This window comes from Schistocerca nitens, chromosome 4, assembly GCF_023898315.1.
Source record: "Schistocerca nitens isolate TAMUIC-IGC-003100 chromosome 4, iqSchNite1.1, whole genome shotgun sequence".
In the NCBI taxonomy this organism is placed as follows: Eukaryota; Metazoa; Arthropoda; class Insecta; order Orthoptera; family Acrididae; genus Schistocerca; species Schistocerca nitens.
In genome coordinates, this window is record NC_064617.1 from 537,805,632 (window position 1) to 537,829,055 (window position 23,424).

General features: G+C 41.7%; 1 protein-coding gene across 4 annotated transcripts in view; it reads left to right on the forward strand.

The window, feature by feature from the left end:
- The window catches only part of LOC126253627 (mucin-5AC-like), a 142,199-nt gene that overhangs the window by 42,807 nt on the left and 75,968 nt on the right, over positions 1 to 23,424 (forward strand). For all 4 annotated transcript variants that reach the window (XM_049955104.1, XM_049955106.1, XM_049955105.1 and 1 more), the window contains exons 9-10: positions 5,923 to 6,394; positions 21,544 to 21,741. In XM_049955104.1, the coding sequence (XP_049811061.1) occupies positions 5,923 to 6,394; positions 21,544 to 21,741 (670 nt within the window). The remainder of the gene's footprint in view (positions 1 to 5,922; positions 6,395 to 21,543; positions 21,742 to 23,424) is intronic.

A 23,424-nucleotide genomic window follows, 5' to 3' on the forward strand; every position in this document is an offset into this window, starting at 1 on the left:
GCAATAGCCTGAGCTGCTACCTTCCTAAATTGCTGATTGGTCCCTCTGACAGGTGTTCTGGAGGTGTGAACAATCACCAAAGGTGGGTGTGGCCCCTTCTGAGGAGGGGCCCCCCTCAGTTGGGAGGAGTGCATCATCGGAGATGCCAGCAATCGTGGGGGATTCTCTTGCAGTGAGCCAAACATCTTCTGCATAGTCTACATCCTCTAAACTTAAACGGAATGAGGCTAACAGTTCAAAGACTCTCCCAGCTGCATCATGGTTCCTCATGTTTTCATGTGCTAAAGACAGTAACTCCTTTGCTACGGTAAATCTGTTTATTATTCAGAAAGGTATTAATGTAATTGCTGGTCCGGTGAAACCCTGTTCTCATTTGCGAAATGGCCCTTTTGTTCTGGAGACTATTTTTGATTTTCAAGCACAACAACTGCTTGTAGCTTCTCTCCTCTGCCGGCCGCGGTGGTCTAGCGGTTCTAGGCACTCAGTCCGGAACCGCGCGACTGCTACGGTCGCAGGTTCGAATCCTGCCTTGGGCATGGATGTGTGTGATGCCTTTAGGTTAGTTAGGTTTAAGTAGTTCTAAGTTCTAGGGGACTGATGACCACAGATGTTAAGTCCCATAGTGCTCAGAGCCATTTTCTCTCCTCTATGGCTGTCGTGTTCGTGCGCGGCCCCTTGAACACTGAATTCTTTGCGTGATGTTATTTACATAGGCTGCTTGATGGTCTGACTGAGGCAGAAATGCAAATGTACCTCTTTGATCAGGATTTCAGTGCAGTGCAACTATTGCATGATGAAAAAAGTAGATGCATCCTTAGTGCCCACACACATTCTTTTTCTCACTTTTGATACAGTGGTGCTTCAGTCAAAGATCAAAGCAGGCTATGAAGTTTATCACAGTCCGACTATACATACCGAACCCGATGCACTGCTATCATTGTCTTCGTTACAACCACATACAAATGTCCTGTCGACACCCGGCCAAATGTTTAACCAGCGATAGGAATGCTCATGAGGGCGATTGTCCACCTCCTCCTCCCTGCCTTATCAACTGCAACAGCAGCTATGCTGCGTCCTCCCGAGATTGTCTCATGTATCTTGATGAGTGGGCTGTCTGGGTGAGCAGGGCGAAGGGAAAAGCTTCTACCCAGTTGCTTGCAAGTAGTTGGCTAGTTGGATACCCTGTGTTCTACCATGTGGCACTTTCAGTACTGTTATTGCTGCATCTCACTCCACGAAGGTCGTGGCCACGCAGACATGCAACCTCAAATTCAGCACTGCAGTTGTGAAATCGCCCAGCATCATGGTAGTGTCCCTGTCTCCTCCAGCTGCGCAACAAACCACCAAACTTTCGCCTCACTGCTACGCAACCGGCAGGCTGGAAAGGACGGAAGGAATACTCCTGCAAAGACTTCCTACATCCCTTCAGCCAACAAACATCTGAGTCTTCCTCAGCCAACCAGAAAGGCTCCAAGAAGTCAAATAAAGGCCAACTTGGACATCCTCTTTGACATTGTCGCCACGTGATACCCTCACCTAGCCAACCCCCATGCCGCCGGTGCATATAACCAACCGTTTTTCTTTCCTGGACTTCACAGACTGAGAGAAGGAGAATGTCGATGCCTCTGTAGACCTCATGGAGCAGGATCCTCCAGCCTCTGTGCCGTGTAGCAGTGAGTCTTCGAAGGTTGCCACTCGGCAGCTGCGAAGGTGACACCCCTTCATTTTTTTTTTCCTCCTCCACTTTCGTTGTTGTGACTCTCCTCCAATAGAACGTTTCTGGCCTTCGATCCATCGAAGACATCTTAATGGTTGTCTTAGAATCACAGCGTCCGCTTATTCTCTGCCTCCAGGAAACAAAATTGCATCCTCATGATTTCTTTGAGCTCTCAAGTTTCTTCCCGGTCCGCTTTGACCTTCCCCCAAGAACAGCATTCCCTCTCATGAGGAGTCATGTTGCTCATCTGGGATGATGTTCATAGTCGACCCATATCCCTGACCGTTTGGTTTCAGACTGTTGCAGTCTGCATTTTCCTTCTTCGTTTGACCTTTGACCATTTACCCCTCCATCATTTGGTGTCACCAGGGCAGACTTCCTCCAGCTTATTGGGCAACTCCCTCATGTCTGTCTGCTGCTCGGTGACTTTAATGCACAACATCCCCTTTGGGGATCGCCCAGAACCTGTCAGAGAGATGTCCTCTCGGCTGACCTTCTCAATCACCTTAACCTCACCTGCCTTAAAATGGGTGCACCCTCACTCCTTTCAGACTCCACTCACCTTTTGCCATTTGGGCATCTCCTTTTGCACTGCCTAGCTAGCCCATCATCTCAAATGGCCGTTCTCTCTGACACATACTTGAGCGACCATTTCCCATGTGCTGTCAGATTGCTGACTCCTATCCCATCTATGTGCACACCCAAATGGCTTTCTAAGGCCGACTAGCGACATTCGATGAACAACATTTACCCATTTGTGATGACCTGGTAGTGTATCTTACAAACAAACAATCCATTCCTTGCACTTCCTCTTTGCCGCACCATGTCCCAGTCCCTTGGTGGACTGAGGTGTGCCGCGATGCAGTTCGTGCGCGAAGATGTGCTCTCTGCATTTTTAACCATCGTCCTACAATGGCCAATGGTATTTGTAACAAACATTCAGGTGCACAATGTTATCGTGTTCTTTGGAATAGTAAAAAAGCTAACTGGATTTCCTTTACCAGTTCTCTTCCGTCATGTGGGCCGATCTCTTGACGGCTGTCTGGGACCAAGGTTTATTCCCCAATTTCCAGCCTGTCAGTATCAGACGATGTCATAGTGCGTCAGTAGCAGACGATGTCATAGTGCACCCTACTGCTATCTCCAATACCTTGCGCAGCTATTTTGAGGAGCTTTTGAGCTCCACCCACTATCACCCTGCCTTCCTCCATTGGATCTCGGCATTGTGAGTACTACAATGCTGCCTTTACTACGAGGGAGGTAGATCACACTTTCACTTCATCCCGATCCTCTGTCCCAGGGCTGGGCGATGTTCACATTCAGATGTTGCAGAACCATTCTCTTGTGGGCAAGCACTTTCTCCTTCATACATACAATCACATCTGGACAGATGGCATGTTTCCCAGGTGATGGCGTGAAGCCACTGTCATACACATACCTAAGCCCAGCAAGAACAACCCTTTCTTCTAGTTATTGCCCCATTCTCTCACCAGCTGTGTTTGCAAGGTGATGGAAAGTAAGATTCATGCCTGGCTGATATGGTGGTTCGAGTTTCGCAATTTATGAACCCCTGCACAGTGTGGATTTAGAGCACACCATTCTGCAGTTGGCCATCTCGTCACATTGTCAACCCATATCATGAATGGTTTTCTGCGGAAATACCAGACTGTGGCCATGTTTTTCAGTTTGGAGAAAGCCTACGACACCTGCTGGAAGGACTGGTATCCTTCTGTGGCTGCATGCCCCGTTTCGTTCAGGAATTCTTAAAAGACAGAGTTCTCAAGGTTTCACGACCTCCACACAGAACTTCGCAATAGTACCTTTGTGTGCACTAATGGCTCTCGGACTGACTGTGGTGTCAGGTGTGCCTTCATCATTGACACCAATGATTTTCGGTATTGACTTCTGTAACACAGGTCAGTATTTACAGCTGAGTTCTTTCGCCCTGTATCTGGTCACACAGTACATCTGGTGACACTGGCTTTTCAATTGTGTTATCTGCTCTGACTCTCTCAGTGCCCTTTGGAGCCTCAGTGTGCTGTACACCATCCATTCATTAGTGCAAAAGTACAAGAAAGCTGTCACCTGTTCACTTTTGATGGAGCCACTGTGATGTTTATGTGGGTTCCTGGTCATGTTGGTCTAATGGGGAACAAGGCTACTGATGCTGCTGCCAAGGCTACAGTCTTAGTACCTCGGCCCACTAGTTCTTTCACTCCCTCTGACAATATCTGTGTTGCCGTCTGTCAGCAGGTGGTGTCACTTTGGCATCACCACTGGTCCTTCTTTCATGGGAACAAGCTCTGGAAAATTAAGCCTCTCCCATTGGCTTGGACGACCTCCTCTCAGCCCTCTCGCCGTTGGGAGACCATTTTAGCTAGGTTGCATGTTGGATACTGTCTTTCTACCCATTGCCATTTGTTAAGTGGTGCTCCCCCGCCAGTATGTGCTCATTGCCCTCAACCTCTGACAGTTCGCAATTTCCTAACAGAATGCCATTTTTTAACCACTTATATTATCACTTTTGTTTGCTGTCTGAGTTATCAGACGTTTTAATGAACGACGCATGGGCTGTCGACCGCATTTTACTTTTTATCTGTAATAGCAATAAGACAAAGGACATTTAATATTTAGTTCAGGACCTCTGTTTCTCTGTGATGTATTTCATGGACCTTTCTCCAAGTCCCTGCTTTTAGCTGTCTTTCCTTCTGTCGCTTGGGGTTAATGTGTAGTCTTTCTTTCTTTCCTTTTTTCCCTAATGTTCTATAGTTCTGACATGGGTACATATGACCTACTTGTTTTTGTACCTTAAAGCAAGACAAAAACATTTTGTGTTATATCATGTACAGAGTTAATATACAGTTATCTTGTTTATCACCACTTGATACAATGTTTCAAAAGTTTGCCTTGCACACTGACCATCCAGCATACTTATTATTATTGTTATTGTTATTATTTTTAGACTCATCAAAAAAAGTTAAGCACATTTCCAAATTACCCACCAATAGTCACTATGGATTTTCCTTTTGTGTTTATGTAGGAGGGTGGTTGTGTACATAATGCGAACTTGTTCATCTTTGCCACTCAGCCTCATCAGGGGCCATGCTGTCACTGCTTGTAAACAAACACAGTACATCACAGCTGATTTCTTGTGAATTCACAGTTATCTGTGTGCCTCATAGTATAGCACAAGGCCTCAGAACAGGCTCTTTATGGCAGACCGTATCAAAATCATGACATAGACATGCAAAACATGAGACAAGTTGACGTTGTGAATATTGTTCACATAAATCAAAGTGTTGTCTCCAGACTGTGGAAAAAGTTCCAGGAAATGCATTCTATAGCGGATTGACATCGCGAAGGCTGTCCATGCAAAACTACAGCAACTCAGGACCGGTATGTAATGATATCTGCATGGATACGTCCTAGAAAGACAGTGACTAATCTATGCCATGAGCTTCGAGAAACCATAGGGGCTACCCTAAGTACCCAAACTGTGCGCAAGAGACTTCATGATTTGGGGCTTGTATAGCTGAGGACCATTCAAGACTCCAGCACTCCGTCCACATCATAGGGATGCCGTGTAAGATGGGCTGGAGCACATGAACATTGGACACAAGACCAATGGATCAAAATGCTGTTCACATACAAAGTGTAAATAGGCTTGCACCGTGATAACAGTTCTGTTCGCATATGGAGGAGAACAGAGGATCACAATCACCCATCAATGACTGGGATATCAACAAAAATCCAGTGGCTCAATCATATTCTGGGCAGGTTTTGCGTATGGCCGCCATGCACTGGTCGTTCCAGTTGAAGGCAACATAACTGCTGCAGTGTATGAAAACAACTTTCTGCGACCCACAGTCATTGGTTTTGCAGAGACTGTAGGAGAAGAGTAGTAATATTCTGTATTATCAAAGAATGCAGTATAAGACATCTATCTCATTTCAAGATATGAGAACCAATTATATGCTTAACTTTTTGATGGGGGCATAATTATTATTATTATTATTATTGCTACTACTACTTCTGCTATATTGTGTAACACACTTCCTGTGTTATTTTTGACTATCATAGTCTTTCATTATACACACACACACACACACACACACACACAGAGAGAGAGAGAGAGAGAGAGAGAGAGAGAGAGAGATGAAAAAAGTAGTTGTATTAAATTTCTGCATCTGTTTTGCATTTCGTAGGACCCCATGTGGCTAATAATACAAACTCTCAGAAGCAAAAATTGAAGCAATTTCAGCAACAGCAACGACAGCAGCAGCAGCAGAATCAGCAAATATCACAGCAACAGCAACAACAGAATTTTCAAAAGCAGCAGCAGCAACAGCAGCAGCACCTCCATCATCACCACCACCACCAGAAAGAGCAACAGTCTCCATCTGCTCAGACTCAACAGGCTCCAAAGAAACGGAAGTTAAACTTGGAGGAATATCGTAATCGGTTGAAAGATCGTGATCGTGCAAAGGACACACCAATGGGAACTTCAAAAATTATTTCTGTTGCTGATATCCCTATGCCTCCCTCCAATACTGCAGCAGAAGTAAATAAGAAATCCACAGACACAGTTGAGTCCCGTGTGCGCCCAGAAATGTGCAATGCTGAAGTCCAGGCTGATGTTTCGAAAGAAATGGGTGCAACTTCAGACACCGAAAAAAGGTATGTATCTTTGTTGAACTTTGAAAATCTGTAGGAGAAAAACATATAGCGTGAAAATCATTGTATTATTTTTGTACCATTTATAGAAAAAGTTTCAGTTGTAGGATTGAAATGCACTGCATATAAAGTGTCGATGACACAGAGAAACTGACTAGAGAGCAATGAATTATTCTGTGATTACTGCACTCATGTTTCTCTCTTGAAGTTAATTATTAGTCTCAATGAATGTGCAACGTTCCTTTCAAATACCTTCATTTCTCTGTATACATCTGCACAGTTTTTCATATTTTCCTGGGTGTTCACAGTTTCAGAATTACATTGATGGATAGTGTCTTGTTTGATGGATATCTGAAAGTGCCTTAATGTAAGAATTGTGATTAAATTCCCACAGTTTCTGGATGGACATTGAAACTAGTAAATGTGAAACTTGATGACTAAATACACATTCAGTGTGAGCAAAAAATGACAAACTTAAGAAATTAAATGAATGTAACGACATCTCTGGTTAACATGGAGAAAAATTTTGTGACTTATATAAAATGCAGAATAGTAATAACTGAAGACCAACTGGAACATCAGAATAGTGGGAAGAGAGTGGAGAGAATGAAGAAACATTAAAAGGACAAGAAAGATGGTGAAGCTTTCATTTTCAACTTGGTCTAGTGCTTTACCAATAATTGTAAGAAAGGATAGACATGTTTAGAAGTGGTGCTGAATTTTGCATTTGTGACTCAGTTGCCGAGTGGCAAAGTGTCAACTACAAATTCCATTGTTTTAGTTTTGTTTCTTGGTTCAGTTTTTTTATCATTTTGGCACTCGTCTTGCAAGGCTCCCTGCTATTATTTAGATTAAATGTTGGCTCTTGAATATTGAACTCTTTTAGCAACTGTAGTTTTTTATAGCATTGGACCATTCTTAAAACATAGGTGGACACATCACAGTAATGAAGTTCTTGACCTCGTGGCAATGTACTCATGCCGTATCCAATTTGTTTTCTCCCTACTTCTGAGAAACTTACACAGTTCATACATATAAAACATGGTGAGAGATCAGTTTTACTACTGCTTTACAGTACTTTTATTCCCCCATGAAGTTTGTTGTAAATACTGCAATCTCCTGCAACAATGATGCACATAATTACAATTTCAGAAGGAAAAGTGACATTTATTACTCCAAATTGAAGTACTGTATTTACTCGAATTTAAGCTGCACTCGAATCTAAGCCGCACCTGAAAAATATGAGACTCGAAATCGAGGAAAAAAAAATTTCTCATCTAAGCCGCACCTGAAATCTGAGACTCGAAATTCAAGGGGAGAGAAAAGTTTAGGCCGCACCTCCAAATCAAAACAAAGTTGGTCCATTGTAATATGAGACAATTTAGGTCGAATGAATGACGATACAGCTACAGTAGTTTGGTTCGAGTCGTAGGCTTAGCAGTAAAGCTTTACCAGGTAGCCGTTGCTATGCTTCAGGTGCTCCGTCCGTATTTATACAGGTACCCTTCCTTTTTCACGTGCTTCGTCTGGTTTGAATTGATTGCTTATTTTTCTTTGATCTGATAGGTGCCGTTCTCTTTGTTATAGATGTTTGCGTCACTCTAAGCTAAAAATGCATTATTGTGTGTGTCATGCATTGTTTGTCGCATTCTGATAATGAGTGTTTACGACCTGTCGCTGCTCGCGGCATGGCTTGCTTTTGTGCACACTACCGCCGCTTACAATTAAAAAAAAACACACACTCACACAGAAATTAGAGTCATCTTAGATTTAAAAATCTAATCAATTTCCGTGCATCATTTGTGACTGTATCACTATTAGGCATAAGAATAATACGAATATAAACATGACATGATATGTATATTCTTCCGCGTTTGCTGTTGCCTCACTCTAGTTTGGTAGTTTATTAGGCAGACAGGATTTAAATGAGATAGCACCAAACACGAAAGAGTACATGACAAAATGTTTATATTCGTACTATTATTATGGTGAAGAGAATACTGCTTGTGATTCACAATTCATAAAAGTTCCTATTAGCAACCATCTCTTCTCATAGGTAGGAAAAAATTCAGAACGCAGAGTTGGCCATACTGACAAACATCCCACACAGTCTTGCCAGTCGGATTTTCGTAGTACATTGAAATGCTGCTACATTCGAAGAAGAACAATACTGAATTTGTATTTACTTCGTTGGATAATGTATGAAACGGCAGTAGTCAAAACTCAGGGTGGAGAAAGAAAGCTCGTCTTCCACCTTTTTTAAAATTTATTTACTGACGCAGAGGTTTTGGTGCCAGTATTTATCTTTGTGCCTGCGAAGCGCTACATATATTCGATGACAGAAATTAGTTGTGGCGGCACCTACCAACATTTTTCAGAGCTTCCGCTTTGCACTCGATTCTAATCCGCAGGCGGTTTTTTGGATTACAAAAACTGGAAAAAAAGTGCAGCTTAGATTCGAGTAAATACGGTACTCTTTCGCGCAATAAGAGGTGCACAATGCTGCCACCAAAATTTTTGTCCGCGTACCCAGTGATCTAAAATGTCTGACAACAAAGATAAATTTGAAAACAATCTGAATAAGTTTCTCGTCGAGAGCTCCTTCTGTTATGTAGAAGAATTTCAAGTTTTGTAATACGTAAAAGATGATGGGTTGGAATTATTAACTCAACTTTCAGATGATCAGCATGTACACATATTCACAAATTAATGTGTAATGTGAATGTAAAATGACTTGTTCCACATCTTTTTGATGAATCATATAAATGGTCAGTGGTAGATGAAACTACCTAGCTAATGAACTAAATAATGAAACTTTGTGACAGATTAAAACTGTGTGTCACACTGAGACTCAAACTTGGGGTCGTTGCCCTTCGCAAACAAGTGTGCTATCAACTGAGCACGACTCATGACCCCTCTGTGCGGCCTTACTTCTATTTGAACATCTACATCTGTACCCTGCAAATCACAGCAAAGTGCATGGCAGATATGTCTCATTGTACCAGTTGTTCGGGTTTCTTCCCAGTCCGTTCACATATGGAGTGCGGGAAGAATGATTGTTTGAATGCCTCTGTGCATGCTGTAATTATTCTAATATTGTTGTCACAATCTCTATATGAGTGATATGTAGGGGGTTGTTAGATATTCCTAGAATCATGATTTTAAGCTTGTTCTTGAAACTTAGTATATTTTCTTGGGATAGTCTACATCTATCTACAAGAGTCAGCCAGTTTAGTTTCTTCAGTATATCTGTGACAGTCAGACAGCAGTAGCTGACAGAAACAGACGCAGCAGCAGGGAAGTAACCGCTTTTGTGTCATTTTCGAGTTCCTAACCAGGAGCAAATTTTATTGTATCATCTGTGTGCTTTAATAGTTTAGTTTCTTGAGTTTCTGCATGTAAATTTAATATCTAATAGCCACAGTTTTTTTCGTTTTCATTTGCATTGGAAAGTAAACCGATTTTGTGACATATTACAAGTTCCTAATAGGGGCAAATTATTTAGTTTCACCTGAGTGCTTTGATAGTTAGGTTTCTGAATATCTGCATATTACTAGACACAGTTCGTGCATTTCCGTCAGGGTCTAGAGTAGAGTTGCGCAGCATGTGCCGATAGCCCGTTTATCTGCATAGTTTAGTTTTCCATGGTCTTTAGTATGGACAGGGACTGCGATTGTTGTGTGCGGGTGCAAGCAGAGTTGGTGACACTTGCTCTCAGCTTCAGGCTGTGATGGCTTCGGTTGCACAACTTGAGGCTGCAGTGGATGGGCACCACTGTTGGGGGCTGACTGTAGGAATCCAACGGACGCCCAGCACGTCAGAGTCCTCCCATCAGTCCTCACCGGTGGCCATCCCAGTTACTGCTCGCACTGAGGCTGACACTTCACCTGTGGTTGAGTGGGAGGTTGCTCCGGGGCGAAGGAGGCGGCGAAAGACTTCCTAGGTGGCCGCACGTAAGGCCTCCCTGGTTTGTCTGACAAACAGGTTCCAGGTGCTGTCGCCTGTCCTCTTTGAGAGGAAACCTCTCAGCCTGCAAGATCCGGGCAATCACAGAGGGTGGGATTATTGGTAGTTGGGAGCTCCAACATTAGGCGCGTGATGGGGCCCCTTAGGAACTTGGCTGAAAAGAAGGGTAAGAAAACCAATGTGCACTCTGTGTGCATACCGGGTGGAGTCATTCCAGATGTGGAAAGAGTCCTCCCGGATGCCATTAAGAGCACAGGGTGCAGCCAACTGCAGGTGGTTGCTCACATTAGTAACAATGATGTGTGTCACTTTGGATCAGAAGAGATTCTCTCTGGTTTCGAGCGGCTAACAGAAGTAGTAAAGGCTGCCAGTCTTGCTTGCAAGGTGAAAGCAGAGCTGACCATTTGCAGCATAGTCGACAGGACCGATTGCGGACCTCTGGTACAGAGCCGAGTGGAGGGTTTGAATCAGAGGCTCATATGGTTCTGTGACCGTGTAGGCTGCAGATTCCTCGACTTGCGCCAAAGGGTGTTTGGGTTTTGGGTTCCGATGAATAGGTCAGGTGTCCACTATGCACAGGAGGCGGCTACACGGGTAGCAGGGGCTGTGTGGCATGGACTAGACAGTTTTTTAGGTTAGAGGTTCTCGGGAAAACACAAGAAGAGCTTCAGTCAGAAAGGGTGCAGGCTGAACACAGGAAAAACGTAGATAGAGGAACCATTGGTATAACAGTCGCAAATTGTTGTTGCTGTGTTGGGAAAGTATCAGAGCTCCGAACACTAATAGAAAGCACTGATGCTCAAATCGTTACAGGCACTGAAAGCTGGCTAAATCCGGATATAAGCTCAGCCGAAATTTTCGCGAAGAACCTAACGATGTTTCGAAAGGATAGGCTAAACTCGGTTGGCGGTGGTGTGTTTTTTGCTGTCAGAAGTAGTTTATCTTCTCACGAAACTGAAGTAGAGAGTTCCTGTGAGTTAGTATGGGCAGAGGTCATTGTTGGCAACTGGAATAAAATAATAATTGGATCCTTTTACTGACTTCCCAATTCAGATCATACAATTGCTGAAAGGTTCAAAGAAAACTTGAGTTTGATTTCAAACACGTACCCAACTCGTACGATGATAGTTGGTGGTGACTTTAATTTACCCTTGATATGTTGGCGAAAATAAATGTTTAATTCCAGATGTACGCATAAAATATCATCCGAAATTGTGCTAAACACAGTCTCTGAAAATTATTTTGAGCAGTTAGTTCATGAGCCGATGTGAATAGTAAACTTTACCTCTTAGCAACAAATAATCCTGAGTTTATAACGAGTATCAAAACCGATTCAGGGATTAGTGAACACAGGGTTGTCGTAGCGAGATTGAAATTGTAATCCCCAAAGCCTCGAAAATAAGCGAAAAATGTACCTATTCGAAAAAGCAGATAAAAATTCACTTGATGCCTTCCTAAGAGACAATCTCCACTCATTCTAAATTAATAATATAAGTGTACACCAGATGAAGCTTAAATTCAAAGAAATAGTATCGGCAGCAATTGAGAGATTTATACCAAATAAATTAACGAACGACGGAGCTGATCCTCCTTGGTACACAAAACGAGTTGGAACACTGTTGCAGAAACAACAAAGCAAACATGCCAAATTTAAACAGACGCAAAAACCCCCAAGATTGGCGATCTTTTACAGAAGCTTGAAATTTAGCGCAGACTTCAATGCGAAATGCCTATAACGGTTTCCACAACGAAACTTTGTCTCAAAACCTAGCAGAAAATCCAAAGAGATTCTGGTCGTATGGGAAGTATGTTAGCTGCGAGAAACAATCAGTGCCTTCTCTGCGTGATGGCAATGGAGATACTATCAGAGACAGTGCTGCCAAAGCAGAGTTACTAAACACAGCCTTCCGAAATGCGTTCACAAAAGAAGACAAAGTAAATATTCCAGAATTCAAATTGAGAACAGCTGCCAACATGAGTAATGTAGAAGTAAATATTCTCGGAGTAGTTAAGCAACTTAAATCACTTAAAAGCAAGTCTTCTGGTCCAGACTCTATATCAATTAGGTTCCTTTCGGAGTATGCTGATGCATTAGCTCCATACTTAATAATTGTATACAACCGTTCGCTCGACGAAAGATCCGTACCCAAAGACTGGAAAGTTGCACAGGTCACACCAATATTCAAGAAAGGTAGTAGGAGCAGTCCACTAAATTACAGGCCCATATTGTTAACGTCGATATGCAGCAGGATTTTAGAACATATATTGTGTTCGAACATTATGAATTACCTCGAAGAAAAAGTTTATTGACACAGTCAACATGGGTGTAGAAAACAACATTCCTGTGAAACACAACCAGCTCTTTATTCACATGAAGTGTTGTGCTATTGACAAGGGATTTCAGATCAATTCCGTATTTCTGAATTTCCAGAAGGCTTTTGACACTGTACCACACAAGTGGCTCTTAGTGAAATTGCGTGCTTATGGAATATCGTCTTAGTTATGTGACTGGATTTGTGATTTCCTGTCAGTGTGTTCACAGTTCGTAGTAATTGATGGAAAGTCGTAGAGTAAAACAGAAGTGATTTCTGGCTTTCCCCAAGGTAGTGTTATAGGCCCTTTGCTGTTCCTTGTCTATATGAACAGATTTTGGAGACAATCTGAGCAGCTGTCTTTGGTTGTTTTCAGATGACGCTGTTGCTTATCGACTAATAAAGTCATCAGAAGATCAAAATAAACTGCAAAACGATTTAGAAAAGATATCTGAATGGTGCGAAAAGTGGCAGTTTGACCCTAAGTAACGAAAAGTGTGAAGTCATCCACATGAGTGCTAAAAGGAACTCGTTAAACTTCAGTTACATGATAAATCAGTCTAATCTAAAAGCCGTGAATTCAACTAAATACCTAGGACTTACAATTATGAACAACTTAAATTGGAAAGAACACACAGAAAATGTTGTGGGGGAGGCTAACCAAAGACAGAGTGTTATTGGCAGGACACTTAGAAAATGTAACAGACCTACTTAAAGAGACTGCCTACACTACGCTTGTCCGTCCTCCTTTAGAATACTGCTGCACGGCGTGGGATCCTATTTTTTTAATTTTTTTTTTATTTATTTATTCCCCCCCCCCCCCCCCCAACAAGTAACACATCCTGAAAGTTTACATTCTGTCTTTGTGTAAGTGATATGGGGATGGGGGTTTGTGCTCAAGAAGTAGTGTAATTAAGGAGAGGAACATATTTTAATTGCTGTTTTCTTTGTTAATATGGCTATAAACTTTTCTCTTATGTCTATGTCTCTTAGGATGTTGACATTTACAGGGTGTCTGCGACCCAGGACAACCGGAAGATCTGGGAGACACCCGGTAATTTTTTCATCCGGGAGAAAACCGGGATAAACCCGGGAATTCTGGGAATTTTTTCATTTTAGCTTTCAGTTAAATTTTTGTAATTTTTACTGGTAAGAAACAATACTCTTAACAAAGGATATTATGTGTCCCACTACTGCAGAATAATACTGCAGCAATAACACATGAACGAGGGGCGGGGGGGGGGGGGGGGGGCAAAAATAAAATTTAAGTTGCAAAGGAAATGCGCCATATACAACTACTATCGTATTTACTCGAATCTAAGCCGCACCTAAAAAATATGAGACTCGAAATCGAGGAAAAAAAAATTTCCCGAATCTAAGCCACACCTGAAATTTGATACTCTAAATTCAAGGGAAGAGAAAAGTTTTAGGCCGCACCTCCAAATCGAAACGAAGTTGGTCCATTGTAATATGAGATACAATTTAGGTCAAATGAATGACGATACAGCTACACTAGTTTGGTTCGAGTTGTAAGCTTAGCAGTTAAGCTATTCCAGGTAGCCGTTGCTATGCTTCAGGCGCTCCGTCCGTATTTATACGGGTACCCTTCCTTTTTCGTGTGCTTCGTCTGGTTTGAATTGATTGCTTATTTTTCGTTAATCTGATAAGTGCCGTTCTCTTTGTTATAGGCGTAAAAGAGAGAGAGAGAGAGAGAGAGAGAGAGAGAGAGAGAGAGAATCATCTCATTGGCGAAACAATGGCAAGAGATTGCTATTTGTTGTTACTTACCCTGCTGCTTTTTTTGATAATGATCAACAAGAAGCAAATAATAGACTGCTTATGATAGTCGATGTTGTGAACGAGAGTTTAGCGAAAATTTTTCTCCGTTCGTAAATCTTTGCAGACGCCTCTTTAGTACATTACATTTCTGCACGAAAATTAGAGTCATCTTAGATTTAAAAATCTAGTCAATTGCCGTACTTCATTTCTGACTCCTCTTCTCACAGGTAGGAAAAAATTCAGAACGCAGCGTTGGCCATATTGACAAACATGCCAAACAGTCTTGCCAGTTGGATTTTCGTAGTACATTGTAATGCTGCTACATTCGAAGATGAACAATACGGAATTTGTATTTACTTCGTTGGATAATGTATGAAAATGCAGTGGTCGAAACTCGGGGCGGAGAAAAAAACTCTTCTCTCCCCCCCCCCCCCCCTTTTTTAATTTATTTACTGACACAGAGGTTTTGGCGCCAGTATTTTTCTTTGTGCAGGTGCTGCGTAACGCTACATATATTCGACGACAAAAGTTAGTTGTGGCGGGACCTTCCAACATTTTTCAGAACTTCCAATTTATTTTGCACTCGATTCTAAGCCGCAGGCGGTTTTATGGATTACAAAAACCGGAAAAAAGTGCAGCTTAGATTCGAGTAAATACGGCAAACACAGTGCTCATACAAGCATCTGCCAATAGCAAAATGTGTTTAAAGGCCTTAGGAAGACTGTTCAGTGCTTCATAACAACAAATTGCCTTTGTCTCTGATGAGCGTGACGTCACAACTGTTTACTTTAGATTCGTTTGAACAGTTGTGGGCGGGCTCATGCGCATGCGCAGTTGAGTCGTGCATGTGGAGTACCTTCTCCCACTTCTGACTACAGAAGTGTGACTGTTAGCTGTATAAGCAGCAGCAGCTGCTGCTGCAGCAACAGCAAAATGCTACCCGGAAAAATTTTACTGGCACGTGCAAGTTGCCAGATTCACTGGGGGCAAACCGGGGTATCTACCCTGGGCAACAATTTCAAGGAATGGGAGGGGGCCGCCAAATTCATATTATTGAGGGGAGAAAACCTTGTTTCACAAAGCGCCTAGTATCCAGCGCGCTTTGGTCTGTCGATTATTCGTATGATTTTGAAACGCATCCCTGTTGGTTTTTTAACATTTTAGAACATATTCTAAGTTTATTTCTGAATGAATCATAAGTTGAATTTTGAATGCGTGTATAGTGTACGTCATGTATCTGCCAGTGGAATCCTGTTGCGTCTAGAAATAAACTTTCCTGCAGACAGAAGGGGACGGGGCTATATGAGCTGAGCGGAATAAAGCCGAACGAGTGAATGGCAATCGCTGTTTATTTTTGTGATGGACTGTGTTTGCGAATGATCAGCATTGTTATGATTGCCAGCGAAATCCATAGATTCATACAACCAGAGTGGAAATAAATGACCAACAGGAGTGATAGGTAAGGAAGATTACCTATTTTCTTCTTGGTGTATCCAAGAAAATGAAATTTTGATAGAAAATTTTTGGCCAGACCGCTACATTAGTGAGGACCAGTTGTACTGTCCCCGGTAACAGCTGCCTGAGTGCGGAAAACGCGTTGTATGAAGACATAATAACGCCTAACTGGAGAATAAACGCGGGATAACTAAACCGTTGATTGTGGCAGGGTTAGCGAAGTTAAGCGGAGAATAAGTTAAAGTATTAGTGATAACAAGATTGTTTGGTAGGACGAGGAAGGAGAAGAAACGGGGACATCACACAAATTATTGAAGAATAAGACAATTCCAAATATATATAAAAATTTCATACTACTACTTTTCAATCTCATGCTGGAGAAGCTAGAGCGTATGAACGAAATGTGAAACTATTTCCGAACATGAAACTTTTTCCTTGTAGGCCTAATAAGCATTTGATATTGGTACTTTGTGAATTATATTTTCTTGTGTTATAAAAATGACCATTTGTGCCAAAACAGTCTCGTTTATTTGGTGTGTGTTACAATAGCTGCAATATGAGAAGGGCCTATTTTGTTTTATCTAGCAGACCGCGACAAAATACACATAATCATATAGAGAAACCACACAGGCCTTGGGTACTGTTTGTATTAACAGCTTTTTCAGTACTAGACAAAGACATTGCTTCTTTTCATGTAGCAAAACATTTGATGATCTTTGATGAGGTAATAGATTCTTTCCCAGAAAGGAAAGCATGCCACGTAAAGCTGTAACAAGGGTGGAGAGAACAACTGCTAGGACTTATGGACTTAAGAAATGTGCACTGTCTTGCTTGTCTCTTCTACTGGTTTCATGAATCTTATATTTAATTTTGTGCAGACAAAAAAACAAGTTACTAGCTATGGGCAATAAAGAATGTAGATTTTCTGAAGAATTCTTGTTCTCCCGGTTACAAATTGTCAGTGGATAATCTCCACGTGACCGGCATTTACGTTTAGTGATTTTGCTGTTTCCTCTTCGTTATTTCTCTCACATCAAGTGAAAACAAAATGGATTTCTGTGGCCGGGAGCTATCAAGTGAATTAAAGTACATTGACATGAGTACAGAAAGCTAAAATATGCTATTAGTTTCGGGTTTTATTTTATTTCCACCTTTCTGACAGTCAAGTATTAATCGCCTTGCAGAATAATGTTATTTTTGTCGATTTGCTAACGAAATTTGGCTTCTATTAATCTTTTCCGATGGGGCAGTCAATTTATTTGAAACAAAGTGTTTAATTCCACACTATTGGCTAGTTTCAACTGTTCGCTGCATTTCAAAAGTGCATGTTTTTATCTTCTAGCACATATGACATTATGTCATAGTGAAGAACCAAACATTAGATAATACAGTACTGGTACTTCAACAAAATTTACATCCGAATCTGCACATACGAATGTGCACTTCAAGCTGAATTATGCGTTTTAGTATGGTTCACGAAATTCCGATGCTCTTGGAGTATCCTCTGATGTCTTGTTTCTTTTATGACATATTGTACGATCTTTTAATGTCTTACACCTATGAACATACGCACTTCCCGCATCCTAGTAGCTGCACAAGTACGGTGACGTCTGTTGTCTGGTGCTCTCTGGCAACTACTGAAATGAACCTATTTCTAACAGGTCGCGGAAAAATATTGCGAATGGTTATTTGAAAAGTGATATCGCTATTGGCTGACTAAATCACATGTCCTATGCGCGAATGTCCTCTTGTCAACGGCTGGCGAGATCACGTGACATGAGGTATGACTGGCTACAAAAGTGCATTGCAATCTTGATTTCAAGACTTCGGAAAGTAACATGCGGCGTTTGGTGGAATTTAAATTTACATTTTCGTTATACGAAAATATGCGGCGTACATATTTTTTCTTGTCCGCATATACACCCTGATTTAGGGGGGTAGGACGTCAAACGGGCAGACTTGGAGCAGGAGGGGCACCACAGGACATTTTATTTTCTACTGTCTATACTTTTACAAATAAATTCATAAAACTTCATCATTTTTTCACTTACTGTTTGCTGCATTTGTTGCTATAGGTACATTTTTCTTCACAAGTAAGAGAGATTTTTTGATGAATTTTGCACAGCATACAAACCATACTTACAGGTGTATGAACTCTAGAATTTTCCAAATCTATTAAAAACTGGTAAAAATTGAGACATTTAACTACAAAATTCGATTTTTTTTTCTAAACATAAAGTTTAAAAAGTAACAGCTCATTCATTTTTTCATAAATTAAATAGATCCTAGAGTTTGACACTTGTAGGTATGGTTTGTATGCTGTGCAAAATTCATCGAACAGTCTCTTACTTATGAAGAAAAGTGTATCTATATCAACAAATGCAGCCAAAAGTAAGTGAAAAAATGATGAAATTTTGTTATGTTTTTGAACTTCTGCTGCTACAAGTGTGAATCCTGAATCCTTCCTGGTCATGCTGACAATGTTTTATGAATTTACTTGTAAAAGTATAGACAGTGGAAATGAAAATGTCCTGTGCTGCCTCTCCTGCTCCAAGTCGGCCCGTTTGATGTCCTATCCCCCTTAAAATAAACTAGCGAACCCGGCAATATTTCGCAATTGCTAAATACGTATGGGAATTCGATGTGTATCCTACTATCTCCTTCTTCACGCTGCCTCTGTCCATCTCCTCCTTCCCCGCCCCCTTCCTTTGTCCATTTCCTCCTCCTCTCCTCACCCCAAAAAAATCTCTGTTGATTATCTTCCTTTTGCTCCCCTGTGTGTCTCTTATCCCACTCTCTATATACCCATCTTCTACTGTCTTACGTCTCTGTCCGTATCCTTCCCCTTCGTAATATCCATATCCTCCCTGTTTTCTTTCCACCTCCTCCTCCCCCTCCTCCCACCCTCCTTCCTCTTCCTCCCTCCCCTCCTCCTTCCCCTCCTCCTCCTTCCCCTCCTCCTCCTCCCCCCTCCTCCTCCCCCTCCTCTCCCCCTCCCCCTCCTCCTTCCCCTTCTCCTCCTCCTTCCCCTTCTCCTCCTCCTTCCCCTTCTCCTCCTCCTTCCCCTCCTCCTCCTCCTTCCCCTCCTCCTCCTCCTTCCCCTCCTCCTCCTCCTTCCCCTCCTCCTCCTCCTTCCCCTCCTCCTCCTCCTTCCCCTCCTCCTCCTCCTTCCCCTCCTCCTCCTCCTTCCCCTCCTCCTCCTCCTTCCCCTCCTCCTCCTTCCCCTCCTCCTCCTCATCTCCCCACTCCTCCCCCCTCCTCATCTCCCCCCTCCTCATCTCCCCACTCCTCCCCCTTATCATCTCCCCACTCCTCCCCCTTATCATCTCCCCACTCCTCATCTCCCCCCTCATCTCCCCACTCCTCCCCCCTCCTCATCTCCCCTCTCCCCACTCCTCCCCCCTCCTCATCTCCCCATTCCTCCCCCCTCCTCCTCCCCCCACCTCCTCCTCTCACCTTATTTGTTTCTCTGGTTGGGAATACAAGTCAAAATGAATGGGTAAATTGTTTGGAATCATTAGTACATGGAGTGTAAGAGAGACCTTTCCAGTTGCTGGATCTGTGGGGAAAATAGCTTTAATGACAGTATTTCACATGGTTTTAATCCATGAACAGGAAGGATTATAAAGGTAGCCAAATAAAAACAACTTCCCTGATTTCTTTTAAAAATGACAGCAAAAGGGAAAACAACTGCACATTAACACAGCACAGTTTAGCACATTCTTTCTCGCAACAGGTTTAACAGAAAGTGTTTATTGTATAACATGTCTATATCGCCAGTGGTGGTTTAGGCTGTGTGTTTTCTGTCAGTCAGCCAGTTAATCAGTTGAGAAGGGATTCATCCAACAAATAATTTCCTTGAATTGGTGTGAATTGAAACAAAACAATTTCATTAAGATGATGAATTTATTACAATGAAATAAATCTAAATTCATTGTTTCAACAATAATTTGTCAGTGTCTTTAATGCATTCGTTCAACACTTGGTGATGAATGATAGATTTTGTCGTTCTGTCGAGAGAGAAAACAAATAGTGCCAGTGGTTTACTGACTCTTGAGCACGCTAAGTACAACTGTCCATGGGAAAAACATGGCAGTTCAGAGTTTATTCCACACACTTCCCATGACTGGCCTTGTGATTCATTAATAGACATTGAAAATATGAGGCAAACTGGAAAGTGGACACACTTAAATTGAAATGACAATTGTGTTGAAATCAGTGGTATTTGTGGTATCGGAACATACTTGCCTTAGAACTCTCCTGTGATTATTATTACTTCATTCACATTCTTCGTCAGTTGCTTAACAGCAAGTCTTGTTGCACTGCATAGTTTCGGTTGGTTCAGATTGCGTAACATGATTATCACTAAGCCGACCTGGAGCTGCAAATGGTGTGGTTCCATTCCTGGTAAATCCAGTGACTTCAGTTGGTTAATTGACGACGTCATCTGTATCGGTAATGGAATTGATTACATGAATGCAGTTAGCCCCATTTTTGTAATTTGCAGCAATATTCATGAACACTTTTGTGATTAAATCTTCTTTTGATGTTGTGAATAGACAAAAATTGTGTGGAAATGAAAAGACACTATTGGGAGCATCAACCAGAATTTTCCATTGCCAGTGTCTGATAATTGCTTGGAAAAAACTGCCGCTTATTCATCACTTGTTAAGGTGACTTGCATATTTGTTGTTAACTTGAGCTTTCATATATTTCCATAAAGTCAATGACTTGAAGCAAGTGTTTATTTCATCAGCAGCTGTTGATCTTGGAATGACCGACAGTGTTTGGCAAACGTTACTGGCCAGCAGAATTGTCGTCCCGATTATTGTGCAGATCTCTCAATGCTCGATTGAGTGCCCCAGTGCTCATTTGTGCAACATTATACACTCATCCCAAATAATTATTTTTCAATTTGGTAGTACTTTCTCCATTGCTGAATTTTTGGCAATGTTGTACATCAGTTCATATATTGTTTTTGCAAATCCAGTGTCAGTTTGAGCACAGACTGAGCTGTTCATCACCCTCCTAACAACATGGCAGCAATCCCAGACAATGCTATGGCCAGCGTTATTTGACTTTGTGCACTAATCGAAGCTAAATTAATGAATTTCGTAATGTTTTGATAACATTGGACAGCAAAACTGCCACATCAACTGTCACACTCCTTTTGTTGGTATTTTGGTACAAAAATGCCATCAAAATATCTGACTTTTCCAGTGGAGTTTCCAAAAATTTTCTTTGATACAAATCTTGCCCTGGTAATTATAAACACACCTAACACATTGTTTTGTACAAGGTTTGCTGTTTTAAAATAAATAATTTTATGTCACTGGATTTTCTTATACATATGAGTTAAGATGATTCATCTTTTCAGACAAGTTGATTACTTTGATGCACACTTGGGAATAACTGAATTTTTCCATTGCCTTCATGCCTTTTGTAGTGGCAAATTACATACTGTATGACTAAGTTGACATGACACACACAGTCCTAAAGAATGCTGCTGCTGCTGTCCTTTTTCCACATTTAGCAATTTGTCTGTACTACTCTTTATCGCTTTAAGGATTTTGTGTGACATTTAATACACATGAGAAGCCCAAGTTCAGTGGATAAAAATGTATTTGGTCTATTCAACAGGTTAGGAAGGTTACGAGATCACAGGCATCGGCAGTATAGATCAAAAAGACATTCTAGCTCTAGTTCCAGTTCCAGTGAGAGCTCACAAAGCTCATCAAGTTCATCTCGTAGTTCTTCATACTCCCCGTCAAGAAAACAAAGACGACAGAGAAATCGCAGCCGCCATCGCAGGAGGTCACGATCTAGACGGCGGACAAGGTGAGACTTTTTTTTATTGAATTTTTTACTTGGAATAAAGTGTTGCTTGCTGGATACCTGTATGTCATCTAGCTTTGTCAAGCATATTTCCAACCAGTGTTAATGTTGATTACTGTGGTAGGGTATTATTGTGAAGTAAACATTTTTTTATTTAAATCGGCAAGAATAAAAGTGGTGGTAAAGGACTAAACATGTTGAAGTTACAAAGATTGGTTAGCAAAACTAATGAAGTAAGCTACTCTGTGACTTCCTCGTTTGAATTTCTTTTCTTGTAGTCTGTCTGCAAATTGAAGAGTGAGCAGGCAAGTACCCACTCTCTGTTTCCTACTATGTCACAAGGAACAGCTACATGTGATTTCAAAGTTACACCGACCATTCTGCAGTGTGCCAATTAAAATCAGTGGAGATCTGATGCCAATCACATTTGGAGTTTTTATTTTCCACCAAATGCAGGAACACTGTACTGAGTGTGGAAATTACTAACAAAAACAACTACTGCAAGAAACTTGGACAAACAGAATCTACTTCAATTGCAGCACATTCCACTGCACTGCTAAATGGGAAATTGATACTTTCTCATACTGTTTGGTGGGGGAGGCCACTTCCTCCACTAAAAGTGCTTCTCGCTCTTCAGTTTGCTGATAGACTATACCAGTCTTATTCAGATATCCATCATTGTTGTCGTCGTCATCATCATCATCATCACCAGCATGCAACATAGCGTCCCTGCAGGTTCTTTCATTTGAACTTCCCATTGCCAGTTCAATCCATCTGTCTTCTTAAGTCCCAGTCCTATTTGTCTGGTAGTCTGCCCCTTGGTCTTTTTTGGTAAATTGGGCTCTACTCTTTCGTGTGAGCGACCTGACCAACCCACTGTCATTTTGTGTATTTGCTCTTTCCATTATTTTGCTGACCTTTGTTGTCTGTCTGATACCAGCTTCTTTCTTCATGTAGCCCAACATTGATCTTTTCATTCTTCTTTGGGCTGTATTCAGTTGTATATCAATGAATTCATTTAATGTCCATGTGCCGCAGCCATAAGCTTTCTTCAGCTTTGCCAATATCTTAGACTTAAAAGCTGAAGAGTATCTTCTGTAGGCTTGCCAATCTAATTTAATGCGCTGAAATATTTATGAATTTAGGCCTCCTTTCATGTTTAGCAGTTGACCCAGATAGACATATTCTGTGACCCTTTGCAATGCACATTTACAACAGATACATTTCCATGAAATGTAATCACAGTTGTGAATATGGACAACCATTACATCTACATCTACACTCCGCAAGCCACCGTATGGTTTGTGGCAGAGGGTACCCTGTACCAGCACTAGTAATTTCCTTTCATGTCCAACTCACAAATAGAGTGAGGAAAAAACAACAGTCTACGAGGTGTGGCTAGAAAAAAACCGGACTAGTACTGGTAAAACAATAAAAAGAATGCAATAAGGCTGAAAGTCGCGTGGCCTGTCACGTGACTCTCGCTCCGCCTACTGCTCAAGTTTCATCTGCCTCCTGCACTCAGTCTGCCCGTGGCGTCTGTTTTAAGTAGTTGACGTTTTGTCTGTGCGTCGGAAAATGTTGAGTGTACAGAAAGAACAGCATGTTAACATCAAATTTTGTTTCAAACTAGGAAAATCTGCAAGTGAAACGTTTGTAATGTTACAACAAGTGTACGGCGATGAT